Genomic DNA, 21,516 nt, shown 5'->3' with positions numbered 1-21,516 from the left:
CAGTTTGAATCAAAGAAAAAATTTTCAAAAGTTTTTAAATATTTCTTACATCAAAATTTTGTAAAGATTAAAAAGATTGAGAATTTGAGAAAAAGAGCAGCTGATTTGCAGATATAAATAAAATTTTAAAGTCATAGACTATATATTTACTAAGCGTCAGCAAATTTTAAATAACGTTTAAATAAAATTAACATAAATTACAAAAATATTCTTGATATTTTTTTTATTTGTTTACTGCAAATTTATTCAAATTTGTTTAAGAGGCAACACATATATATCGTAAATATAGAATGATTCTTTACAATATTTTTAAAATTTTATTCATGTATGCCTTAAAATCGTGATCAACATTGCATTCAAGTTTATAAATAGTTATGTTTCACATTAAAACAGAAAATTATTTAAAATTTTAAAAATAAACATTAAAACAGAAAATTATTTAAAATTTTAAAAATAAATACTTAAAAATTTTCCAATTTTGTGATCATTATATTCTCAAAAATATACTTTATCAATAAAATGTAAATTTTTGAAAAAAGTTAATGTTTGAAAATAGGTATCAATTTGATCTGTATTAGGAAAGATAAATATTGTAAGTAGTAAGTTCATGTTCAATTAATTTTTATTCAAAAATTTAATTTAAGGGAATATAATATTGTACATAACATTTAAATACTCTCAGTTTTTTTCTAGCACGAGTACATAAAATCTATAATAATTATTATGTTATTCAAACATAATAATTATAACAGCAATTAAATTTCATATGTATTTTTATAAGAGAAAATTTTCCGTTTAAATATTAGAAATTGGTAGTTCAAATATAAAATCGGAAAAATTTTAAGACACTTTGTTAAGAATTATAAAGTTTTTGCCAATAAACTAACTTAGTATAAACAATATATTTAATAACAACATCATATAAAATTTTCAAAAGTATTCATTCTACAAGGAAATGCCATTATAGAATGAATCTAAATATAATATAAGAATCTCTTTGAACTTTTAGCAATATATTATAAAAATTTTAAAATGCTCATTTTTGTTAGCAAATTAAATTTATGCATATTATTTTTGAATCCCTTAGATAGCATAAGGACTATGATTTTATTTAAGCGAATTAAAAAAAATGTTTGCATATAAATTTTATGTCTTGACTAACATACGTTTAAGCTGAAAAATATTCCTTTTGCATTAATGGTCTGAAAACAATTATCAAAAAATAACTGTTTAAAAAACTTAGAAATTTAGTCTTTCAAGAAATAAGATCACAATACGTTTAAAAAAGTTAAGACGCATAACACACAGTTCTATATTGAGACGAATATAGCTAATTCACAAAACTGTTGGGCCATGCAAAAAATTGGTCACCAAAAAAATGAGCAGTTTTGGAAAGATTGCGCCCGGTTGAGTCTATCAACTGGCATAAAAGTCCAAAAAGAATAAAATGCACCATGAAAGGAATTTACAAACAAGGAGAGCAAAGAAAATCCAACTTCACATTCCACAAAGCAAAATTACTTTTTGTTTTCTGGATTTTCCGAGTTTTGGCCTTTTGACTTTTCCGAGTTTTCGTCTTTAGGCTTCTCCGAGTTTTCGTCTTTCGGCTTTTCCTCAGCGCACTCTTTTGGCTTCTCCGTAGCGCGCTCTTTCTGCTTCTCTGCAGCGCGCTCTTTCGGCTTCTCTGCAGCGCGCTCTTTCGGCTTCTCTGCAGCGCGCTCTTTCGGCTTCTCCGCAGCACGCTCTTTCGACTTTTCTGCGTTTTGGGCTTTAGCCTTAGGGGATGTTCCTCTTTGTCTTGGCGAGTCGTAGTCTTCCATGGAGAGAGTGCGCCTACGTCCGACGGCGCCGAGGCTTTTGTGAGCAATACCTCCACCCTGATGGGTCTTTTGACGTTCCACTCCAGGAAGTGTCACTGAAGTGACTAAAAATAACAATTATTTATCACAGAAATTAATATCTTAAACAAAGAAGCGGCCTTAAAAACATTGGAAAAAAACCCTGCTTGTATTGCTATTTGGGGTTTAAATAATGATCTGACAAATAACTACGATCCTTCGGCTTTTTCGAATTACAGTCTTTTGGTTAATGATTAACTTAAATTATTATTTTCTGCTCCGTATAAAGAAAAATGCAGGTTGTATATATTATTATAATGAATGCTTTGAAGAAACAGAAGATAGTTCGCTCAAAGCTTATTGTTACGAATCTCAAATACTGCTTCCATACGCAGCTAGTTTCATAGCAAAAAGAGTTTTACAGATATTTCAATAGATGCTGAATGGATATCAGGTCAATGACTCTCTGTCCTACCGTTTTTGATGAAAAATAAAGGTTATCGAAAGTGCAGGAATTTTGATGATATTTCTGTTAGAGCCAAGAGCCTTTCATACTCTGCTGCCGGAAAGTATATAAGCGGATGCGCACATACGAGAATCAATTTTATAGCCTTTAAAATATTCAGCCTGCCTAAATATAGCCCTAACAATTATAAAACCGATTTCCAAGTCCAACTTTTTCATGAATGAGCTCTCAAACTTCTCACGACCCCATCTTATATGCATACCTACTCTGAACGCAGGAGTGTTGATTTCCATATGAATCTTAGATACACAAGCTCTACTAAGGAAGCCTCCTCATTGGTTGACCTACTAAAGTTGCATATCCGGCCACCAGACCACCTTCCTAGTCTCCAAGACTGATACTTTCATCTTAAACAACCAAAGCACCTAGTCAAGTCTCCTATCATGGGATTGGTCCTTATATAAACCGTTTTCTCATCTCCTCGCCATGATCATGATTCTGCTTTGATAGACACCAGTTCCCTTACAGATCTCATCTATTTCAGAGCAACCATCTTGTTCTGCTTCAGGTTCTTTGTCGATCGTGGGTAAAGGTGCATCAATGCCGTAGATAGTACTAACCAATTTTTCAATGCCAAGATGAGAGTCATTTGAGTCGACGGAATTGTGTCTTTGGAATTTGTTCACTGAGAAGCTCTCTAGCGGCAATCTGAGTGGTATCGTGCTGAGTGGTCTCGTGTTATTTAATTGACGATTTGTTGCTTGTTTGCATGTTGTTGATTTCTATAAGTGCTGTCTTGTGCACGCTTCGATTGTATTTTTACCATCTATGTTTCGTTCTTTCTTGTGGGATAACGCATCTCCAGCCGGTAACGAGATTGTTGGATTTCTCACCAGAAAGATTTTCTGTAACATTATCATTTTCCCACTTTAATGACTGGGAGAAAATCACAAAATATTATTTTACACTAAATATAACATATTTTAGCAGTTGTCAGGCTGACAAAAAATAAGTTTGAAATGAACTTCAATCTGTTTTTCCACGGAAGGGCGTGATTTATACACGAGGATAACCGTGTAACTCGTCTATTTGTAGTGGAACACAAGTGAAAAAGAGTAAGAAGTTTTTCCCTCAGCACTTTTTGCCGAAAGATTCTTATAGGGATTTCTTTGACGTGTGTCGATTCAGTAAAAGGAATCTTAGGTACATTTGGAAGGAGTCCCGTGAGCGTTAGAGATTTTTATTTCTGATTTTGCATGTGAAAAGCTTATAGTCAGCAATTTTTTAAAGCGCATGTTAGAATTAGTAAATAAAAAAGTATGATTTGGATAAAAGAATAAGAGAAAATTTTAGAATAAAGTAGTATGATTAATAGAAGATAAAAAAAGGAAATTAATCAGGATTTAAATTAGAATAAGAAATCTTTACACATATAAACATAAACAAAAATGTATTATAAAACATTTCTTCAGTATGGTTCTTTAAATTCATGCAGTCAGCCAGTACTTTAAAACTCCAAACTCATACGCCTGAAAACATTATGTTCCTAAGTATGATTTCACTTATAAATTGTTTTTGTACTTTAGAGTAGTAATTTGTGGATTGTGTTTGAATGTCCATCCAAAACTCCAAATGATATAAGCCGCAATTTTGCAAGGGAAAAAAACTTTATATGCACAATGTTGCAACCTTCTCTAACTGTTAAAGGGTCTTTAAAACATTCTTTATATTGTTCCAGTTTCATTGCATTCACAGTTTTAATTTCTTTAGTTTTTCTGCTTTTTTGTGTAAAAGTCTTAACATTTCATACTTTATTTCGGCTTCATCGTATTTTAATCTTTAATTTTTAAAAAGTTTTTATTGTACAATCCAGTAAAAAAAACTAAAAGCTATCTACTTGCATTGCTTGAAAAAACTTCTGAAACATTTTATAGCAGTTGTATTGAAAATTTAATCGATTAAGCATAAAATATCCTTCTTCTTCATATCAAGATTCTTAGATATAATTAATTCTTTATCTATGAAGAATTAAATATCAATTTAAACTTGAGCTGACAGTGTAGAGAAAACTTTCAAACACTGAAGGTAAATTTTTCCACGTTTATTCTCTGACTAAGATTCTCATAAAAGAAATAAATAGAAGGATAAATATAAATTTATGGCATATGAAACTATTTAAAGTCTTTTAAAATTTTTGAGTGGGGAGAATAAAAGCTTCAAATATTCAACAAAATTTCAGAAATAGAAATATATCCATCAAATGAGGCTGAATTTTAGCCTAGAGATCTTATTAAATTATAAATTAAAATGCTTAGTTGCTTACTAATTTTTTCAATAATTGAAGTAGAAATAAAATTTTATTGGAACTTACGGAATCCAAGACCTTTCACAAAGAGATGCAAGCTTTGGGCAAGCTTTTCAGGCTGAAAAAGATAAAAGGTTTTTAAATTTTACGGCTTTAGTCAATACTCAGAAAGGGTTTGCTTAAAAAATTGTGGAAGTAGAGACATTTTAATAGAGAGAATGTGAAGAGGCTTTATTCGGCCAGAGAAGCAATAAAATACATATGATTTAAAATTATATAAACTATTTTTCTGTTCATATCATGGTTAATTTAAAGTAATGCCGACTATAAGAAAGGAAATTATATGATGAGAACGCAATTATTTTTTAATACCGCTCCACAGTTTTTACTTTCTCTTAGACAATATATATATGAGAAAAAAAGAGAAGAGAAAGCATTGTAATATGAAAAAAAAAAAAAAAAAAAAAATCGAAATCGAGATTTTGAAAAATCTCCACGTTTGAGACCTTAGTCTCAACCCTGAATCTGAAAAACACATTATTGAATATTTTTTATATGTCTGTTGTGAACACAATAACTCAAAAATGCTTTGAGCTAGACGAATGACATTTATATTATAAACTTAATACCACATTTATAGACATCAAATTTTGAGCGAAATTCATTAAGAGGCAGTTCAACTGTTCGGCTCGGTTGTTCGAATACAATTGGACACACTGACAAAAAATGTAAGGAGGTAGATGAATAAAATTTAGTACACCAGTTTATCATCTAAATTGTAGGTCAATATCTAATTTTGAACCAAATCTATCAGAGTGTTGACTACCATTCTGTCGGTACTTTCGCGTTCATGTCAATGCAATAACTTAAAAACGAACTAACTTAAACGAATGAAATTTGGAATGTGATCTTATGACTACAATTGATGTTCTATGCCGAATTGTGGTGGTTTAATTCCGTCGGAAAAAAATGTGTCTGAAATACAAATTGATATTAAGATATTTGTATATTAAGCTCATGAAAAAAAAAAAACGATGAAGATCACGTGATGGATTTAATAAAAAAGTTAGATTCAAGACAAAGATGAACATTTCGTAAATTTTTTTCACCAATTTCGTACAAAGTTTACGTGGCCACACCAGTGTTCACAGAAAGGGATAATACCTTCATTAGAGAGTAAAGGTTTTCTGGAGACCACTCCTGCTGGCTTTTAATATTGTTAGAATTATATTCTGCTAAATTATATTACTTTGCGAAATTTCATTTTTCACAAAATAGGTCAGGAAGGCTCTATTTAAAATTCGTTAATTACTGTGTAGAATGATTTCAATTTTTTTTGAGGTCCAAACTTATATAGAATCTGCGTCATTAAAATATTGAAGTATCTAATACATCACAGTACTTACAGCTTCAGCCAAAACATCTCCAACTTGGTCAACTTTTAAGAAAGAAGTCTTTTGCTTATCCATTTTCATGTACATATGCAAAACTGACTGAGCATGCGTCGCTTTACTTCCTGACACCAGCAGCACATCCATGCTTCTGTAATTCAAAGAGACAGTTTAATACGGTTTTCAGTATGGTAATGAATTTTGCAGAATGCTTTTTGCAAACTGGATCATCAAAAGATTTTTTAATGATTTTTTTAAACTGAAAAGTTATTTTTCAAAGCTTCAAAACTTGTTTTCAGTTTTCTCCAATATTGAAATGCTTTATTCGTAATCTTTGACAAAGAGTTTTAAATAGCAACACATATTAAGTGGCCATATTAAGTGAAAATAGTGTTCATTGCGTATATGATATTTACGGTTTATAGAATCATGACACAAAGCGTCGTAAGATGACATGCCGTGAAAGGCTAGAAGACATGTATGCTGATAGTTATTATATAAAGTCCCGTGAAGTTACTCCATTGCATTATTACACTTTGACAGGAAATCGACATTTAAATGTGATTTTTAACATACTAGAAAATTAATTTTGTAAAAAGATTAATTACATTGAATGAGAAATATGTGTAAACCTGTTTTCAAAAATTCTTTTTTCGAATGAATACGTTTATCTCCCAATGATTTCTAAAATTTACTTAAATAATTTTTAAAAAAATCTAAAAAAGTCATTGATTTAGGGGTTTTACTTAAATTCAATAGTTATATTTAATGATTTCAATACATTTATAAATGCTAGCTAAAATAAAAATACACTATTTTAATAGTAAAAGAAGAAAACTATAAATATATGCCAGAAAAAATAAACATTCATAAATTCTTTAAGAGTTCTTTCTTTTTTTAGTTAATTTTTTTATGTAACTTTTATCTTACAAAGTGGTTGTGCATTGTTCACACACAGGATAACAGAATACATTAATTTCCTCATTTAAATTAAATCATTGAAATGTTTTAAAACCATCTATAATGAGCAATAAAAATTTTAAAAAAGCAAAAGAAATATTCGTTATACTAGAATCCTAGACACTCTATTTTTTTTACCTTTTATGGTTTTAGCAGCAAAAAGAAGATATTTTATTAATTTCTTTGAAACACATGTTTAAGTTTGCTTCATGCAAATCACTCTAATTCAATCCTTATAATTATTATATGGATCGTTCTTGGGTTTGTTTTTATTTCTACCATATTAATTGCATTTCATTACAGTTGTCTAACTATTTTTTAATCACTTCATTTGGAAAAAATTCTTACTTTCCATCTACATTTGATAAATAAAGTTATTAATTTGCACTTTCTATTTAAAAGATGCTTTTTTTTTTAAACTTTCTCTCTACGAATTATTTTAATCAAAACACTTCTTGCTTTTTTCTTAACGTTTATATATGGACTTCCTTGCTTAGCATTTCTCCAGTAAACTGTTTATGTCGGTACTGTCTTTAACAGAAAGAAGAATTTAATTCCTTATCTGAAAGGGAAAAGATACCACTGACACGAGCGGAATTTAAGCTGAATGTTATTTCCAGTTCAAAGCAAAGGTCTCTGGAGAATATCGAGGGATGATATTATTAGTTTCTAATATCTGTTCAACCATATATAGCATTTATTAAAAAGGAAAATTACATAATTTATCTTATCCTTAGTGGTAGCTCGTTTATATTTCACATGACACACAGTTTTGGAAAGAAATAAAAGACAAATCTGTTTATAAGATGAAATATTATAGATAAGAATATAATGATAAGACTATTTACCTCAGTTGACTTTCAACGAGTGACATGATATCCTTGCGGCTGAAATGGGAATGAAAATTGAAAGATTAAGACAGTTATTTAAGACTATGTATTGTTTCACTGCAACAAATCATTTAATACATAATAGGTAGAAGAAAGTTCAATTTATTTATTTCATATATTGCTTGATGAAAAGTAAATTAATTACATACATTTGCAGGAAGAAGAGTATAGTTACTCTCAGAGATAAACCTTTATTTCTCTCAGATAAAAAAATATTTTAAGTAAAATATTTTTCAAAGGTTTTTTTTAAAATATCAAATAAAATTTTTTTCTAATCGTGGCTATTAATATACATATTAGAAATATATCCTGAAAATATTCTTAGCATTTGTGAATGGTTATTGTTTTATTTCGATTTAAAACAGATTTCTTAAAATTTTTTATAAGACTTTTTAGAGGGAAAAAATTTTTCAACCGCATTTTTATTTGCAAGTCCCGATATATACTTAAAAATGAAAGATTAATCAAACTAAGAAAAGAAAATTCGCCTAAAGTAATCATATTACCTAATTCAATGTCATACATATCAAGGTGTTGTTACAGTTTCGTACATAAATAACTCGCTTCTCTGCAAAAGTATTTTAGCTTATTTGCAAGAATAATATTTAAAGAGATATTTAAAAATAAAACGACGCGATTTAAGGAAAAAATGCAATACTTGAACCATCGCTGAGAAGTTTTGGGCAACATTAATAAAAGATAAAAAACAATGTTAAAAAACTCTAATAAAGAATCTTCTTTATAATCTTTATGCCTATTTGGGATTTGATTTTTCGTATACTAACTGTATTTTTGAATAAAAAATAATTTTAGGAATGTAAGCTACGAAATTTTTGATATTTTTTATTGTTAATGAACATCAGAATTTATTAGTTTATTTATAAGAAATTACTGTTAATCTTATAAAATTGCTTTCTAACGAATAAATGAATTAGTGGAACAATAAATTTAAATTCAACGAAATTTTAACTAGGAAAAAAGGAAAAAATGTTGTAGCTATTAATCAAGAAACGATATTTTTTAAATTATTATTTCGTGATTTACAGTAAATTTGTATCAGAATTGCAATAGAATACTCAGTTCAATAAATCATAAACTATTTTTATATCAAATATGTAAAAATTTGTTTAACAAATTAATTTAATGCTGTGCAAGCTTTTATTAAGTTATTATAAAGCTGCACATGCACATTTTACATTATTTTATATAAAATAATTTAAAACCATAACATTCTTAAAGCAAAATTACATTTCTTATTAACTGTATAAACGATTTAAATCTTCCTTTTTTGACATTAAGTATGTAATAGTTTTACATTATTTTATATAAAATAAGAATTTTGGATCTTGTCTGGAAACAATATTTAGCTTTTACTTCGTTGAGTAAAGCACTATTTCTTATGCATGTGAAAACGCATGCATAGGTCAAATAATTTTTACAAATAATACAGATAATAGTTTTTTAGCCAATCTGCCTTTGAGGAATTTTTAAAACAAAGAAAGAAAATCCATTTACATTTTTTTCGTATGAGTAATTTATATTGCAGCCAACAAGTGGCGATCCTATATTTATTGTTATTATCTTTGTATAAACAGTATCTATTTAAAGAGGTGAAAATTAATGCAACTAGAATTTAAGAAATGACATTTACAATTATTAATCTATTTCTCATTTATTACATACATATACGTATTTAAAGAAAATTTAAAAAAACATTAAGAAACCGAAATAAATAAGTGAGAGATGAAATAAACAATTTATTGATAAAAATATGTAATTTTATTGAAAAATTATCAAAAATTGAAAAAAATATCCTTAAGAAACTAGAATATATACATACATAAAAGTGAAAATATAAAAATAGATACATAATGCAATTTATTTTATATGTATCATTATTTTCTATATAATTTAACAATTTTAATGAAACATCTTTGCTCAGTATAAATTAATTGTTGCACTCAAAGAATAAGAATACGTTAGAAATTCAAATAAAAATTTAAAAAAAAATGTTTATTCAGAAAAAGCTTTTATTTGTAATCATATGCAGGTGGAAGTGCTTTTGGTAATAATGGAATTTTTTCCTTTCATTTTTTTCTGATTTGACTTAATAGTCACGAATGTATTTTCTTCTGTTTTTAAATGTACTCTTAAAAATTTCGCATGTAAATTCTGGTTTTCGATTTTGATACATGATGTGGTTATCAAGTGAAAATGCGGAAATACTAAGTGACTGGGATTATTCTGTCGAAATTTTGAAAGAAATATTAATCAAAAGAAATAATATAATAGAAAATGGAATATTATGGTATAAATGAAAAAAAAAAATCTCTGGCTATCTTAATTACTTTGGTTCCAAATTATTTATTAATAACCAAAAGAGGGAAGTGGTTATATGAAACGTTTTTGGAAAAGTATTACTGTCATTTCTAGAACTGTAAATAAATTATTATAGTTATAAGTAATTGTTAATTTGCACCCCAGTTGGGTTGCATAAAACAATTACGTGTCATTTCCTTGTTTCCAATTAAGAATAACTAAGAGCTGTCACCTTAATCCAATTCAAGCTGAATAAATATTTTACATTAATTTTTTTATTAGCTACTAAGTGCTTAATCTTCACATTTGTTTTCAAATTTTGGAGATATTGCAAAAGTTTTCAAGCGAAGATAGGGATGATTTTTTTTTTGTTTTTATTAGAAAAAAAAAGAATGATCGATGAGTTGAAAAATTATAACAGTATGTTTAAGTTTGCATTAACTTAATAATCGCAGGCTGAGGTTCAGAAAATCTGGTAAGGTTATTTACGGAAAAAAACTAAATTGGATATAAATATACAAGCACAGCTATTAAAAAATATTAAAGGTAATATGGAGACAAGAAAACTTAAAAAAACACTTCCTTTGTTTATTTAGTTTTTTCACAATTCGTTAGAAAAAACAAATTAGAGAGTCATTTAGAACTTCAAAAATTCCGCTAAACCTCAGTTAATATTACAAATTGAATTATTATATTCCACGCCAATTGATTCTTCTTTTTTTAAATTTAATTTTGACAGCATGACGAAACAAGAAATAAGAGGGAGAAACTCTTTTCTTCTAAATGAATTATTATATTCATCATAAATTAATTCTTCAATACATTTTATATAATTCTCCCTTTTCTTATTTAACTTAGGGAACATGATGAAACGAAATTGCAATGGACCACCAAAATATTTTCTTCACACTGAATTATTATTTCATTATCAGTTATTTCTTTGATTAATTCTTAAATGCATTATTATGTTCACCAAGAATTAATTCTACTTTTTCTTTATTCAATTTCGGGGACATGACGAAGCTAAATTGAAGTGGGGGCAGTAAAATATTTTCCTTATGGAAACAAGTCAGTGCGGAATATATTTAAAAATCCTTGACTAAGTGAATATTTATTAATTTTATAATGTGTCGTATGATTTTTTTTAAACTGTAGGGATTTATCATAAGTGAAGCAGTAGAAAACATTGGCAGTGAATAACACTGCCAGATTCTCTAATATATGCCTGAAAGCATAATAGAGAAGACGAACTCTTTTTGAAACGCTTCATTCTTAATGCTTCATTTCATTCTTAATGTGTTTAAATCAAATTTTGCTCTGTTTGTGTAGTCACTAGTTGAGTTATACTGGATGAATATTTTCAATGAGTGAACGTGTGAATAAAGGTTTGGAAGTGTTGACTTATCAGAAAAATAAAAGTAAAGGGTAGCTCTCGACATACTTCATGTATGCTTCCACATAACGACGCAGATTCCTCGGGTTTATACGTCTCTTCAGCTTCTCCGTGTACTCCTGAATAAGAGCATCCTTGTTCTCAACGTTGTCCAGTTGCTAAAAAAGTATACAATAGAATTGATAAAATAATAAATAAATAAATAAACATTTAAAAAAAATAGGAGGATTAACTTATTTGAAAAAGATGTCTCCTTCCCCCTTTCCCTCCGGAATAAAAACAAGGTTCTAAGCCGCAATATCATCGCACATGGTTATCTGTGAATTTCATATTGTATTGTCTTTTCCATGTATATAGAAAATTTAATGTTCGTTCAAAAAGAAATATAAAATTTACTGACAACTGAATATAAGTAAATTTGAATTTTTTACATTTGAATGAAACTGGAATGCATAAATCTATTCAACATAAGATAACTGTAACATAATGTATGGTAATTAAGTTCGAGCTTTGTTAATTACACTGTTAATTATAAAAGAGTTTGTTTTTCTAAAATTTAACATTTTTCAAATGATTTATATAAATTAAAATGATCCTAAATAATTTTATCTAAGAAAATGAATGATTTAACTTGGCAAGTTTAATCCCCTTAAAATCAAATGTCAGTTCATGTGTTCTGAAGCAATGTTTATATGTAATTTAATTATGGTATTAAGCCTTCTAGGAACAAAAGTTGTTGTAGTAAATAAGCGTTTATATCAAAGGTGGTATAGTAATATTTTTAACAACATAATGTATATGCATTCGATTATCATGGTTTTATTAGAGTTATAAAATCCCTTGGAAACATGCGTGTTGTAAACAACAACAACAAAAAAAAGACCCTGTTCAGAATTAGATGATATGGCAAGTCCAGCACATGGGTTTACTCTTAAATTAGATCATATTATTGTTGGTAGATTCAAATAATAGTAAAATGGGACAGAAAGGTAAAGTAAACATCAATAGAAACTTGTTAAGTTCATCAGTGTGCGTTAAGTATGAGATGAAAAAAAAATTATGAAAATAAGAATCTTATGAAAAAAGTGGGTATTCTTCAAAGTTTATTTAATAAAGAATTCATTTTACAAGAAATTAAATTAATATTTGGCAATTATCGAAACTTTTTAATGGAGTCAATGCATGTTCAAGTGATAGGGGAATGTTGCCAAATTTAGAGAATATTAACAATGACTACCAATTTTTTAAAGTACAATTAAACAAAATTATTCTTTAGTTAGGCATACTGTGACAATTAACTCCTTAAAATCCGCTGGTCACTTTTAGATGTGGAGTTAATTTGCAAGATGCAACTTTTTGAATTGTTTTGTTTAATCAAAATGGGTAAACAAAAGAACTAGGTTGACAAAACAAGTAATTATGATCTAAATGAAAGAACTGGTGGTTATATATATACAATGAATAATTAGGCTAATTAATTATTATGTTATATATATATATATATATATATATATATATATAAAACATAATAATTAATTAGCCTAATTATTCATTATATATATATATATAGATTTTGAAGACCAAACGAACAAAACAGATTTAAATATGTGTTACGGTCAATTATATAATCATATTAATCATTATATATATATATATATATATATATATATATATATATATATATTCCCTTTTATATTCCGATATCGAAATATCTGATATCTGAAATACCAATGGCCAACAGTTTTCGTTTGTCTTTAAATTACAATTAAATTTCGTTAAATGATATAATTTATTGACATGGTTTATTTTCTGAATATCAAACATAAAATGAGGGCCTAAAGATAAGTACAGCACTCGTTTTTCAAAACAATGATGAACTATTTAATCAACTTGATGTTTATATTAGAAAGTTTACGATAAAAACAGCTATAAAAATTTACCTAATCTAATCTTTAAAATATTCTAATAATATTCTTATACTAAAATGTAGCCAGTAGATATAGACAGATAAATGTTTTATCAGAGGATATAATGCCGTATTTTTTCTTAATCACTTTAAAACAGCGTAAAAACTGTACATCTTTTATAAAAAATGATACGATCTTATCTATAATCTAAATTGATGATATTTGTACACTGTCTCATTAACTGCAACCATGTGTCGCTTTCTCTAAAAAATGACCCTAGACGATATTCACCTCATTGTAACATAAGGTGCTTATTTCTGGTCAATATCCTTAAAAGAAATTATGATAAGGCTCCATCTAGACTACGAGGTAATAGATGTGGTAACTATCCCCTACACATGAAATGCAATGTGCAATTTAACTTTTGAATTCATAGGGGCATTTTGTAGGAGAAAGAAGGGCGAAGCATTACAGCTCAAGTGGTGCAATTATATGCCAGATGACATGCGTAGTTATGTTCGTCATATGACAGGCGACGTCACACGAATTGACTCTATTGTTAATGGAATCTCTTTATAATGCTTAAAAATATTCCACATTACAAGATGAATAAGAAAGTTTTAGTTGATAAAAATGATTCAGAAAATATGTAAAGTGCATTAGATAAATTTTTTTTCTTTTAATTTATCCTTTGATAATTACGCTAATAGGCATAGAATTTTCTATCCAACTTCGGCTTTTGTTCTATTAATATTTGATATTATTTGTGATCTATGACTTAATACCTGCGATGAAAATCTGAACATATTATATTATAAAAATATAAATATATGGTTTTCAATATGGATAGGAATGATTTTAATCAAAAATAAAAATGCATTTTACAATCATTCCTTTTTTTAAATTTCAAAAAGTGTTTACAAAAGCTAAAATTGGTTAATTTTAACTGTAAAATTTGAATTTCAAAACTTTATTTTAAGCGTTGCACTTTTTGTTTCAGTATGGATTAAAATATCTGTTTTTCTAATATATATATATACCGTAAAAACAAATATATTTAAGTAAATAAAAGGAAAAAAAATTCATCTAGTAACTATTCTAAAATTTTCTCTTTTTATAACATATAAATATAAAAAGGAAACCTATTGTAAAATTTTCAGATTGTTTTTTAAAATTAAAGCAGCTACCAATGTTATAAACTTACCTCTCATCGGAGAGCTATAAAGATTTGAATTTCATCTACTCATTTCAATTAAGCTAACTTTAAATGTTAACATAGAAACATGAATAGTTTGAGTTATTTCAAAAATTGCAAATTTATAAACCATAAAATTCACACCCTCAGTTATATTATAATACTTACTCAATTTTCTGTTAGTAGTAGAATAGTTTAATCATACAAACACATGTATTTACAACATAGTATGTCATAGTGCATCAATATATATACAATATAGTCTTTTTCAATTGATAGCAACTTATTTACTCTCTAATATTTTAAAATTAAAAACAACCGAAAAGTATATGATAGATATTAATATAATAATAATAGATATAAAAACCGAGAAGTATAAGAAAGATATTCCATTCTATAAGACGAATAAGAAAATTTTAATTCATAAACAAGCTTCGGAAAATTTGTAAAGAGTATTAGATAATTTTTTTTCATAAGTACATTGTTTGATAATTAAGCTAATATACATAAAATGGGGAATAATTATTGAGTAGTTCATTTAAAAAAATATCGAACAAGAATTTCTGAAAAAGAATAAAAAATATTGAAGAGTAAAAAGTTTTGAAAAGTATACAAAAAAAATTTTGCTATAAATTAACAAGTTTTTAAATTCGTTGTTATTATATAAAAATAAAATGTATATATCGATATTTCACACCTGAAAAATTATTCTTATTTATTTACAAAGTAAATGTGATAAATTAACTTTCAGAAATAAATAAATAACAAGGAATTATCTAGATTATATTCTAAAATAAAGGAGCATTTTCTTAAAATATGACTCAGAATATTTAATTAACAGTTTAAAATAAAAACAAATAATCGAGATCAATGCTTTAAAATATGAATACTTTAAAGATGAGTTTTTACACCTGTACTGTTAATTTATATACACGGATTGTTTGCGAAAACTATTTCAGCTAAAACAGAAAAATGCACATTATATAATTATCTTACAATAAATGTCAAAGATCATGAGCATTCTTTTTATTCTGAATTACAGATAAATATTTATTAAGAAACTTTTAATTGAAGAATTCAAAATAACTAGTAAAATCTAAACATGCAACATTCAAAAGCAGAATAATGCAGCCAGAAAATGAAATACAAAATGTGTAATAAAGAAGATAAATTGTGAAAGATAAAATACACTTCAACTAAACGTCTGAGTAAAAATTAAATCTAGAGAACTATTACTCATTTTAAATAAGCATTGTGGCGTTTTCTTTAAAAGTAATAAGTAGCAAATTATTTGTCTTTTCATTAATTCAACTTATTTCAATTAACCATGAATTTTAAATAACTATAAAAATCTAAAAGTTCTTTTTTAAAGAGTCTACAAATGAACAGTTTATTTAAGATTTAATTGTAAGCAAAGTTATTTAATGTGCCGAAAAGGATAATAATGCTCAATATAAAGTATGAAAATAATGTGGAGATGAGAAACTTTTGCTTCATAAATTAACAATTAAATTATTTTGCTTATTTAAATAGAATTATAAATATGAATAATCTGGAAAGAAATTGAAATTAATATGGGAAAACTGAGATTCTGTAATCTCAGGAATTTTGAAAATCGCAAAAAGATTCCTGCATCCATACTGTTAGATTAACAGTTCTAATCTTTCTAGAATAAAGAATTAATTAAAATAACATGAGCACCATTGTTGAACCAAGATATAAATGGTTTGCTGCATACATAAATAAATTATCCTTCAATAGACTCAGAGTCATTTTGGAAAGATATAATTTTGATCGTGTATTCAGAGAACACTTTCAATACTGACCCAAAGTGAATGTTAGCAATTTTGGATCTAGTGGTGTTTCCTTTCATCAGTAAAAATAATTTCTAGAACCGACAAGCATGTTGAAACATGAAAATAATTTCATATGTTAGTTTTCGAATGTTTTCAAATGTGGATTGTAAATATTTGTAAAATTAATGTATTCTAACTGCACAAAATTTTGATTCTTCTGAATTTTGCCTTTAAATATGAACAGTATTGGTTCTCGACTACCTTCAAATAATATACTGATTTTATATTTATGGAGAAAACGAAGGAAACAAAGATTTTTCTTCCAAGCATTTAATACTTTTAAATTTTGTACTAAATTCAGTTATGAACCTTAATTTTTTTTCCTGCGTTTGTCTTGAAATGCTCAAAGTATGCAGTTTTCCATAAATTTGAACTATACATGTTGCACGTTCGAAAGTATACGTTAACTCTTTATTTTTCAACTGCTTTTCCCAAAATAATAATTTAAGTTGGCTTCACGTTTTCGTAACGATCTGATCTTTTACTTTCAGTTTTACATTTTAATCGGATAGACGGTTTCTTAAATTAACCTCAAAAGGAAAATTTTTCAATTATAATAGATTAGAAGACAAGCTTCTGTTTTTATTTTCTATTATTAAAAATTATTATCATTGACATACTACTCTTAAGCTTCAGACTGTAGCATACTGTTGTGTTTTTTCAGCCCCAAGCTGCCCACGAACCTCATGTTTCATTTATTTATTTTCTTACTCCAGTACTGCCCATCCAGAGGATAGAAAGCATTGAAAATTACAAAAATTTCAAATTTGGTATCCAACTTTGAAAGTATTAGATAACAAGTTATCAGATATTCATAGCATTCTTGAATATAAATAAATTCTTTCATGTTTTAACGATGACTGGAAGATGAGCCGAAAATTATATTCTGGCACTTCTGTTATATCCATCATAGGACATAATAGAAGTATCTAAAAACATATGAAGATATCCGAAAAGGACAATTCTGAGTAATTATATTGAAACATTAAACAGATTATGCAGGTCTGATTGGGTTTAATTAGGCTAATCTCGTTTTAAAGGTAATGAAGGCTATTTTCAGATAGATTTTGTAATTTTGAATTGTGGTCAGACGATTTATAAAGACCTGATTAAATCTATGGAAAGTAACGTTTTATTGATTTGCCCCTTTTGGCTTAAAATAAGTATAATATATGAGAATTCCTGGAAAGGAGTTTTGTAATAATAATAATTATAAAAGCAAACATTTTTTCAACTTAATCAGTTGCATATATTACATTTCTATATTTCAACGGAAAAGAATCAAGAAGAAATTATTTTTAGGATTAATTAAGATCAGTAAGAAAAAATATAAATGTCTCGTTAGATCAAATATTGCATCACGCAATCTTATTATTGTATTGCAAAGAAATTATGGAAATAAAACGTAGAAGTCGCAAGCAATTACCCAGTATTACCCAGATAAATAAATGATTTCATATATTTATTTATCGGATGTTTCTGTCAAATTAATGCAAAAGCTGGAATATTATCAGAGGCGGCTCGTCTATTGGGGCTGCAGAGTTGCAGCATCCCCTGAAAACTTTTAAGTTGTACTTTTCTCCACTCTGAGAGTTCGATACTCTGTACTTATTTTTTCATTCTAAGAATTCGATGATCAAAGAAAATGAAAGGAAAAAAAAAGCATTTAAAACTTAAAAAGAAGATCGGAAATGTATCATTAAAAAAGAAAGACATGGGTTGGCAGCTCACCAAAGGCCATTATGAATATGACTGATTGATTTGAATATCAAAAGCAAACTTTCTCTCTTTGAATTTAAAAGTATCAGAACTACAGCTCCACCAGACCTGGTTTGGCACGTGGGTAACTGATCCTTTTTATTTCTCACTCCAGTTTAAAGTTCGCTTTGATTTTCTCAGTGCTTTTCTTTCTTTCTTTTTTTTTCTGTTTTCTCTCATTGACTGTTTCTGAATTTTAGTTTTGTTTTTTGCTGTTTCGACAGAAGCATCTTTAATCTATGGAATATTTATAGGTCGGTCTTCGAAAAAAGTTACATAGATAATTTTCTATAATGTTGTTTTGATTAAAAATTTTTCAAGGAGAAATTAAACGTTATTAATTATTTCACATAAAAACGATGAACGGTGCAGATCTTCAAAAACATGCTATTTTCACAGAACGAAAAACTGAATGTAAAAAATACTGTTCACTCACTGCTGGATTTGAAAATTGCTGAAAAGACTTGAAGCAAGAAAACCTAGTACCATTGAAAATTTCAAAGCCAAATTTATCTTAAATATTACATTTATATTAAATTTATTTTAAACATTACATTTTTTAGTTGGTTAAATGAATGTAATGTAAAAAAAATGCAATATTTTGTTTCCTATGTTTACTTTATGGTGGAGATGATACAAGGACTGCTGATTTAGAGAATGATTTACGTCATTTTCCTGAAAAATAATAAAGCATGAAAATCCTGAAAAACATTTCAGAAATGTAATAGATATAGAGATAATTGGGAACAACAAATTTCATATCTGCATTTGAAATAAAAAAAATGTGGCTTCTTATGGGCAAAGCAGCATTATTAATAAATGCAATTTCTTGATAAATACTTTTTTCATAACTGTTAATTTTTGAGATGAGGAGGCGCCCCTGAGTTATTGGAAACTGCACATTTTAACTATTCACAGAATATCGAACTGAAAAAGGAACGTTTCTTCTCGATATAAATCAGTAAAAGAAAAATATAGCGCAGTTTAAATGTGCATAATTTTACGTCTTTAACAAATCTAAATAAATGTTTAGTGATATTTTAATATTCAGATACATTTGTGAATGTTTTTCTTTGTGTTCTCATCTTTCAAGTCTTCCATATTTTTTCTACATGATTAACATATCCGCATGTGGAATAAAGTTTGAATCTCAAATTTGTAGCCTAGTGGATAAAATATATTAGTGCAGTTCGGTGGAAACATTAGCGCAACTGTGCCAATTACTTTAATTTAAATGTCTACTAGTTTAAGCCTTCAAAATAGTTTTGAAATAAAACAACAAAAATAAGCAACACTATCATGCTTTCGATTTCCTTTCTAAGCAAATAAAATGAATAAAAAGTGATGTGTCAGGCATGCTTGAAATTTACCTCCTGGTTGATCATCACAAAGGTGATAAAACCATGGAAAAAGAAAGTAAATACAGAGTTCATTATCATAAAGGAACGAGTACAGAAACACCACAAGCAGGCTCAGAAAAAACTTACTTGTTAAATTCAATCATATATCAAAACATTTAGACAAATGCATTAGCATAATATTAAATACAGTTTTATAAGGAAAAAATAAATCACACATTCTTCAACAGACTTTTCGTACGAAACACCGAAATAAAATCTATGAAAGTATTCTGAAATATTTAATGATAATTTAAATTTTGCATGCATTTCCTCATATTTGATAGCATTCAGTATTCTCGTATTTCAAGGCTTATATGATTGTATTGAGACAGCATATATGATTGTATTGAGACAGCATATATGATTGTTACTAGAGATTAATGATTTCACTTTTAAAAATGCTGTTAAATACTTCTCAAAGACTTTGCATTGTTATTTAGTAAAAGACTGTACATTTGAGAATTCCTGTTTCATTAATCAGGTAAATAATTTCCGGGGATACAAAGAACAAGGACAATTTCTAAAGTTTACTGATCATAAAATAAAAATTTGGTATTACTAAGTGGTTTAAATCCTAACGCTCTTCCTTATCAGAAGCTCCAAGTTAACTCTATAAACAAATTAAAATTTTAGGTCACCCCAATAGAGCAATTTAATATCCATAAAAGAACAAATAAAGCAAAAATCATTATAATAAATGAATGGAACTAACTACAGATTTTTCATTTCAGATAAAACGGGGGAGCGAAAAATTTTGTCCTTGGGTAAATTGTAAATAAAGAAGGAAACGGGTTTATTTATGCAATAATGTGGGAGCTTTATCAATCACGTAAAGATATGCAAGCACAGAAAACACAAAGAAATTTCGTGTCAAAAGAGAAAAGCAGGCAGCAATGAATGATCGACTCCACAATTAAATTGTAACAAATTTCGTGTAGTTTTGTGCAATTAAACGGGATTAGATTATTAAATAGAAAAAGTATTCGCTTATCTCTAGGCCTCTAAATTTGAAGGTTCCCTAGATCTCCCTAGATATTTTTTGAAGAATTTTACAGAGTAATTTAATTTCGTGTTTTTACTAAATTTACAAAAATTTGCATTTTTTCAAATCAAAATTAAATATAATTTATATTTTTAACATTATTTCAACAAGATTCGTTATTTTGTAAGATATTATAATACACTGCATTATAATTATTTTTAAAAAAAAAAAAACCTCTATTTTTATAACTAACTTTATAATTTAAAAATAAAAAACTGAACTTCATAATTTAAAAATTATTCAATACTATAATTAAATAGTGTTTAGATTATGTTAAAAATCATTGTATTTTTTTACTTTTCTGTTTAAAATAACTTTTAAGTCTTAATTTTGTATTTTTTTTATATGCAATGTAATAAAAGCAACGCTTTTGAAAGTGATTCTCCATTTAATGCTTTACTATTTCAGTTTATCAAAATTTGTTGTTAAAATAGTTTATACAGGGATTAAATTAAAATCATTAGAAATATTTGGTCTTGGAAGATTAGGAGGGAAAAAGGTAGCTCCGGGACTTCCATTGCCTAAGGGCCTGTAGAGGTTATAATCCGACTATGTAATCGAAATGATACTTTCCTGTAAAACATGCTTCCTCTTTATATCGTTGCTTTATCTACAGGCCCTTAGATAAAGTTGCCATATCGTTGTCAGTGCAAAAGTTGAACACATGCACCTAATAGCCCTATTTTGCAACATCTTAAAATGATTTATTAAGTATATTAAATAGAATTCGTTGACTCTATATTCAATATTCATGACTCTTCTATTTCACATTAAATGTTAAAATGTGCTGTGAATC

The 21,516-nt window shown here is 27.4% G+C and overlaps 1 protein-coding gene across 1 annotated transcript in view; it reads right to left on the bottom strand.

Annotated features, from left to right (window-relative positions):
- Positions 1-959: 959 nt before the first annotated feature.
- LOC129958243 (uncharacterized protein ZK1073.1-like) overlaps positions 960-21,516 on the bottom strand; it is a 95,832-nt gene continuing 75,275 nt past the window's right edge. Inside the window, exons 9-13 of the mRNA XM_056070546.1 lie at positions 11,611-11,720; positions 7,809-7,847; positions 6,016-6,151; positions 4,676-4,727; positions 960-1,924 (exon numbers count right to left, since the gene is read on the bottom strand). Of these exons, the coding sequence (XP_055926521.1) occupies positions 1,518-1,924; positions 4,676-4,727; positions 6,016-6,151; positions 7,809-7,847; positions 11,611-11,720 (744 nt within the window). The 3' untranslated portion in view covers positions 960-1,517. The remainder of the gene's footprint in view (positions 1,925-4,675; positions 4,728-6,015; positions 6,152-7,808; positions 7,848-11,610; positions 11,721-21,516) is intronic.

Source organism: Argiope bruennichi, chromosome X1 (assembly GCF_947563725.1).
Source record: "Argiope bruennichi chromosome X1, qqArgBrue1.1, whole genome shotgun sequence".
Lineage (NCBI taxonomy): Eukaryota > Metazoa > Arthropoda > Arachnida > Araneae > Araneidae > Argiope > Argiope bruennichi.
This window is presented reverse-complemented; position numbering and strand designations above follow the sequence as displayed.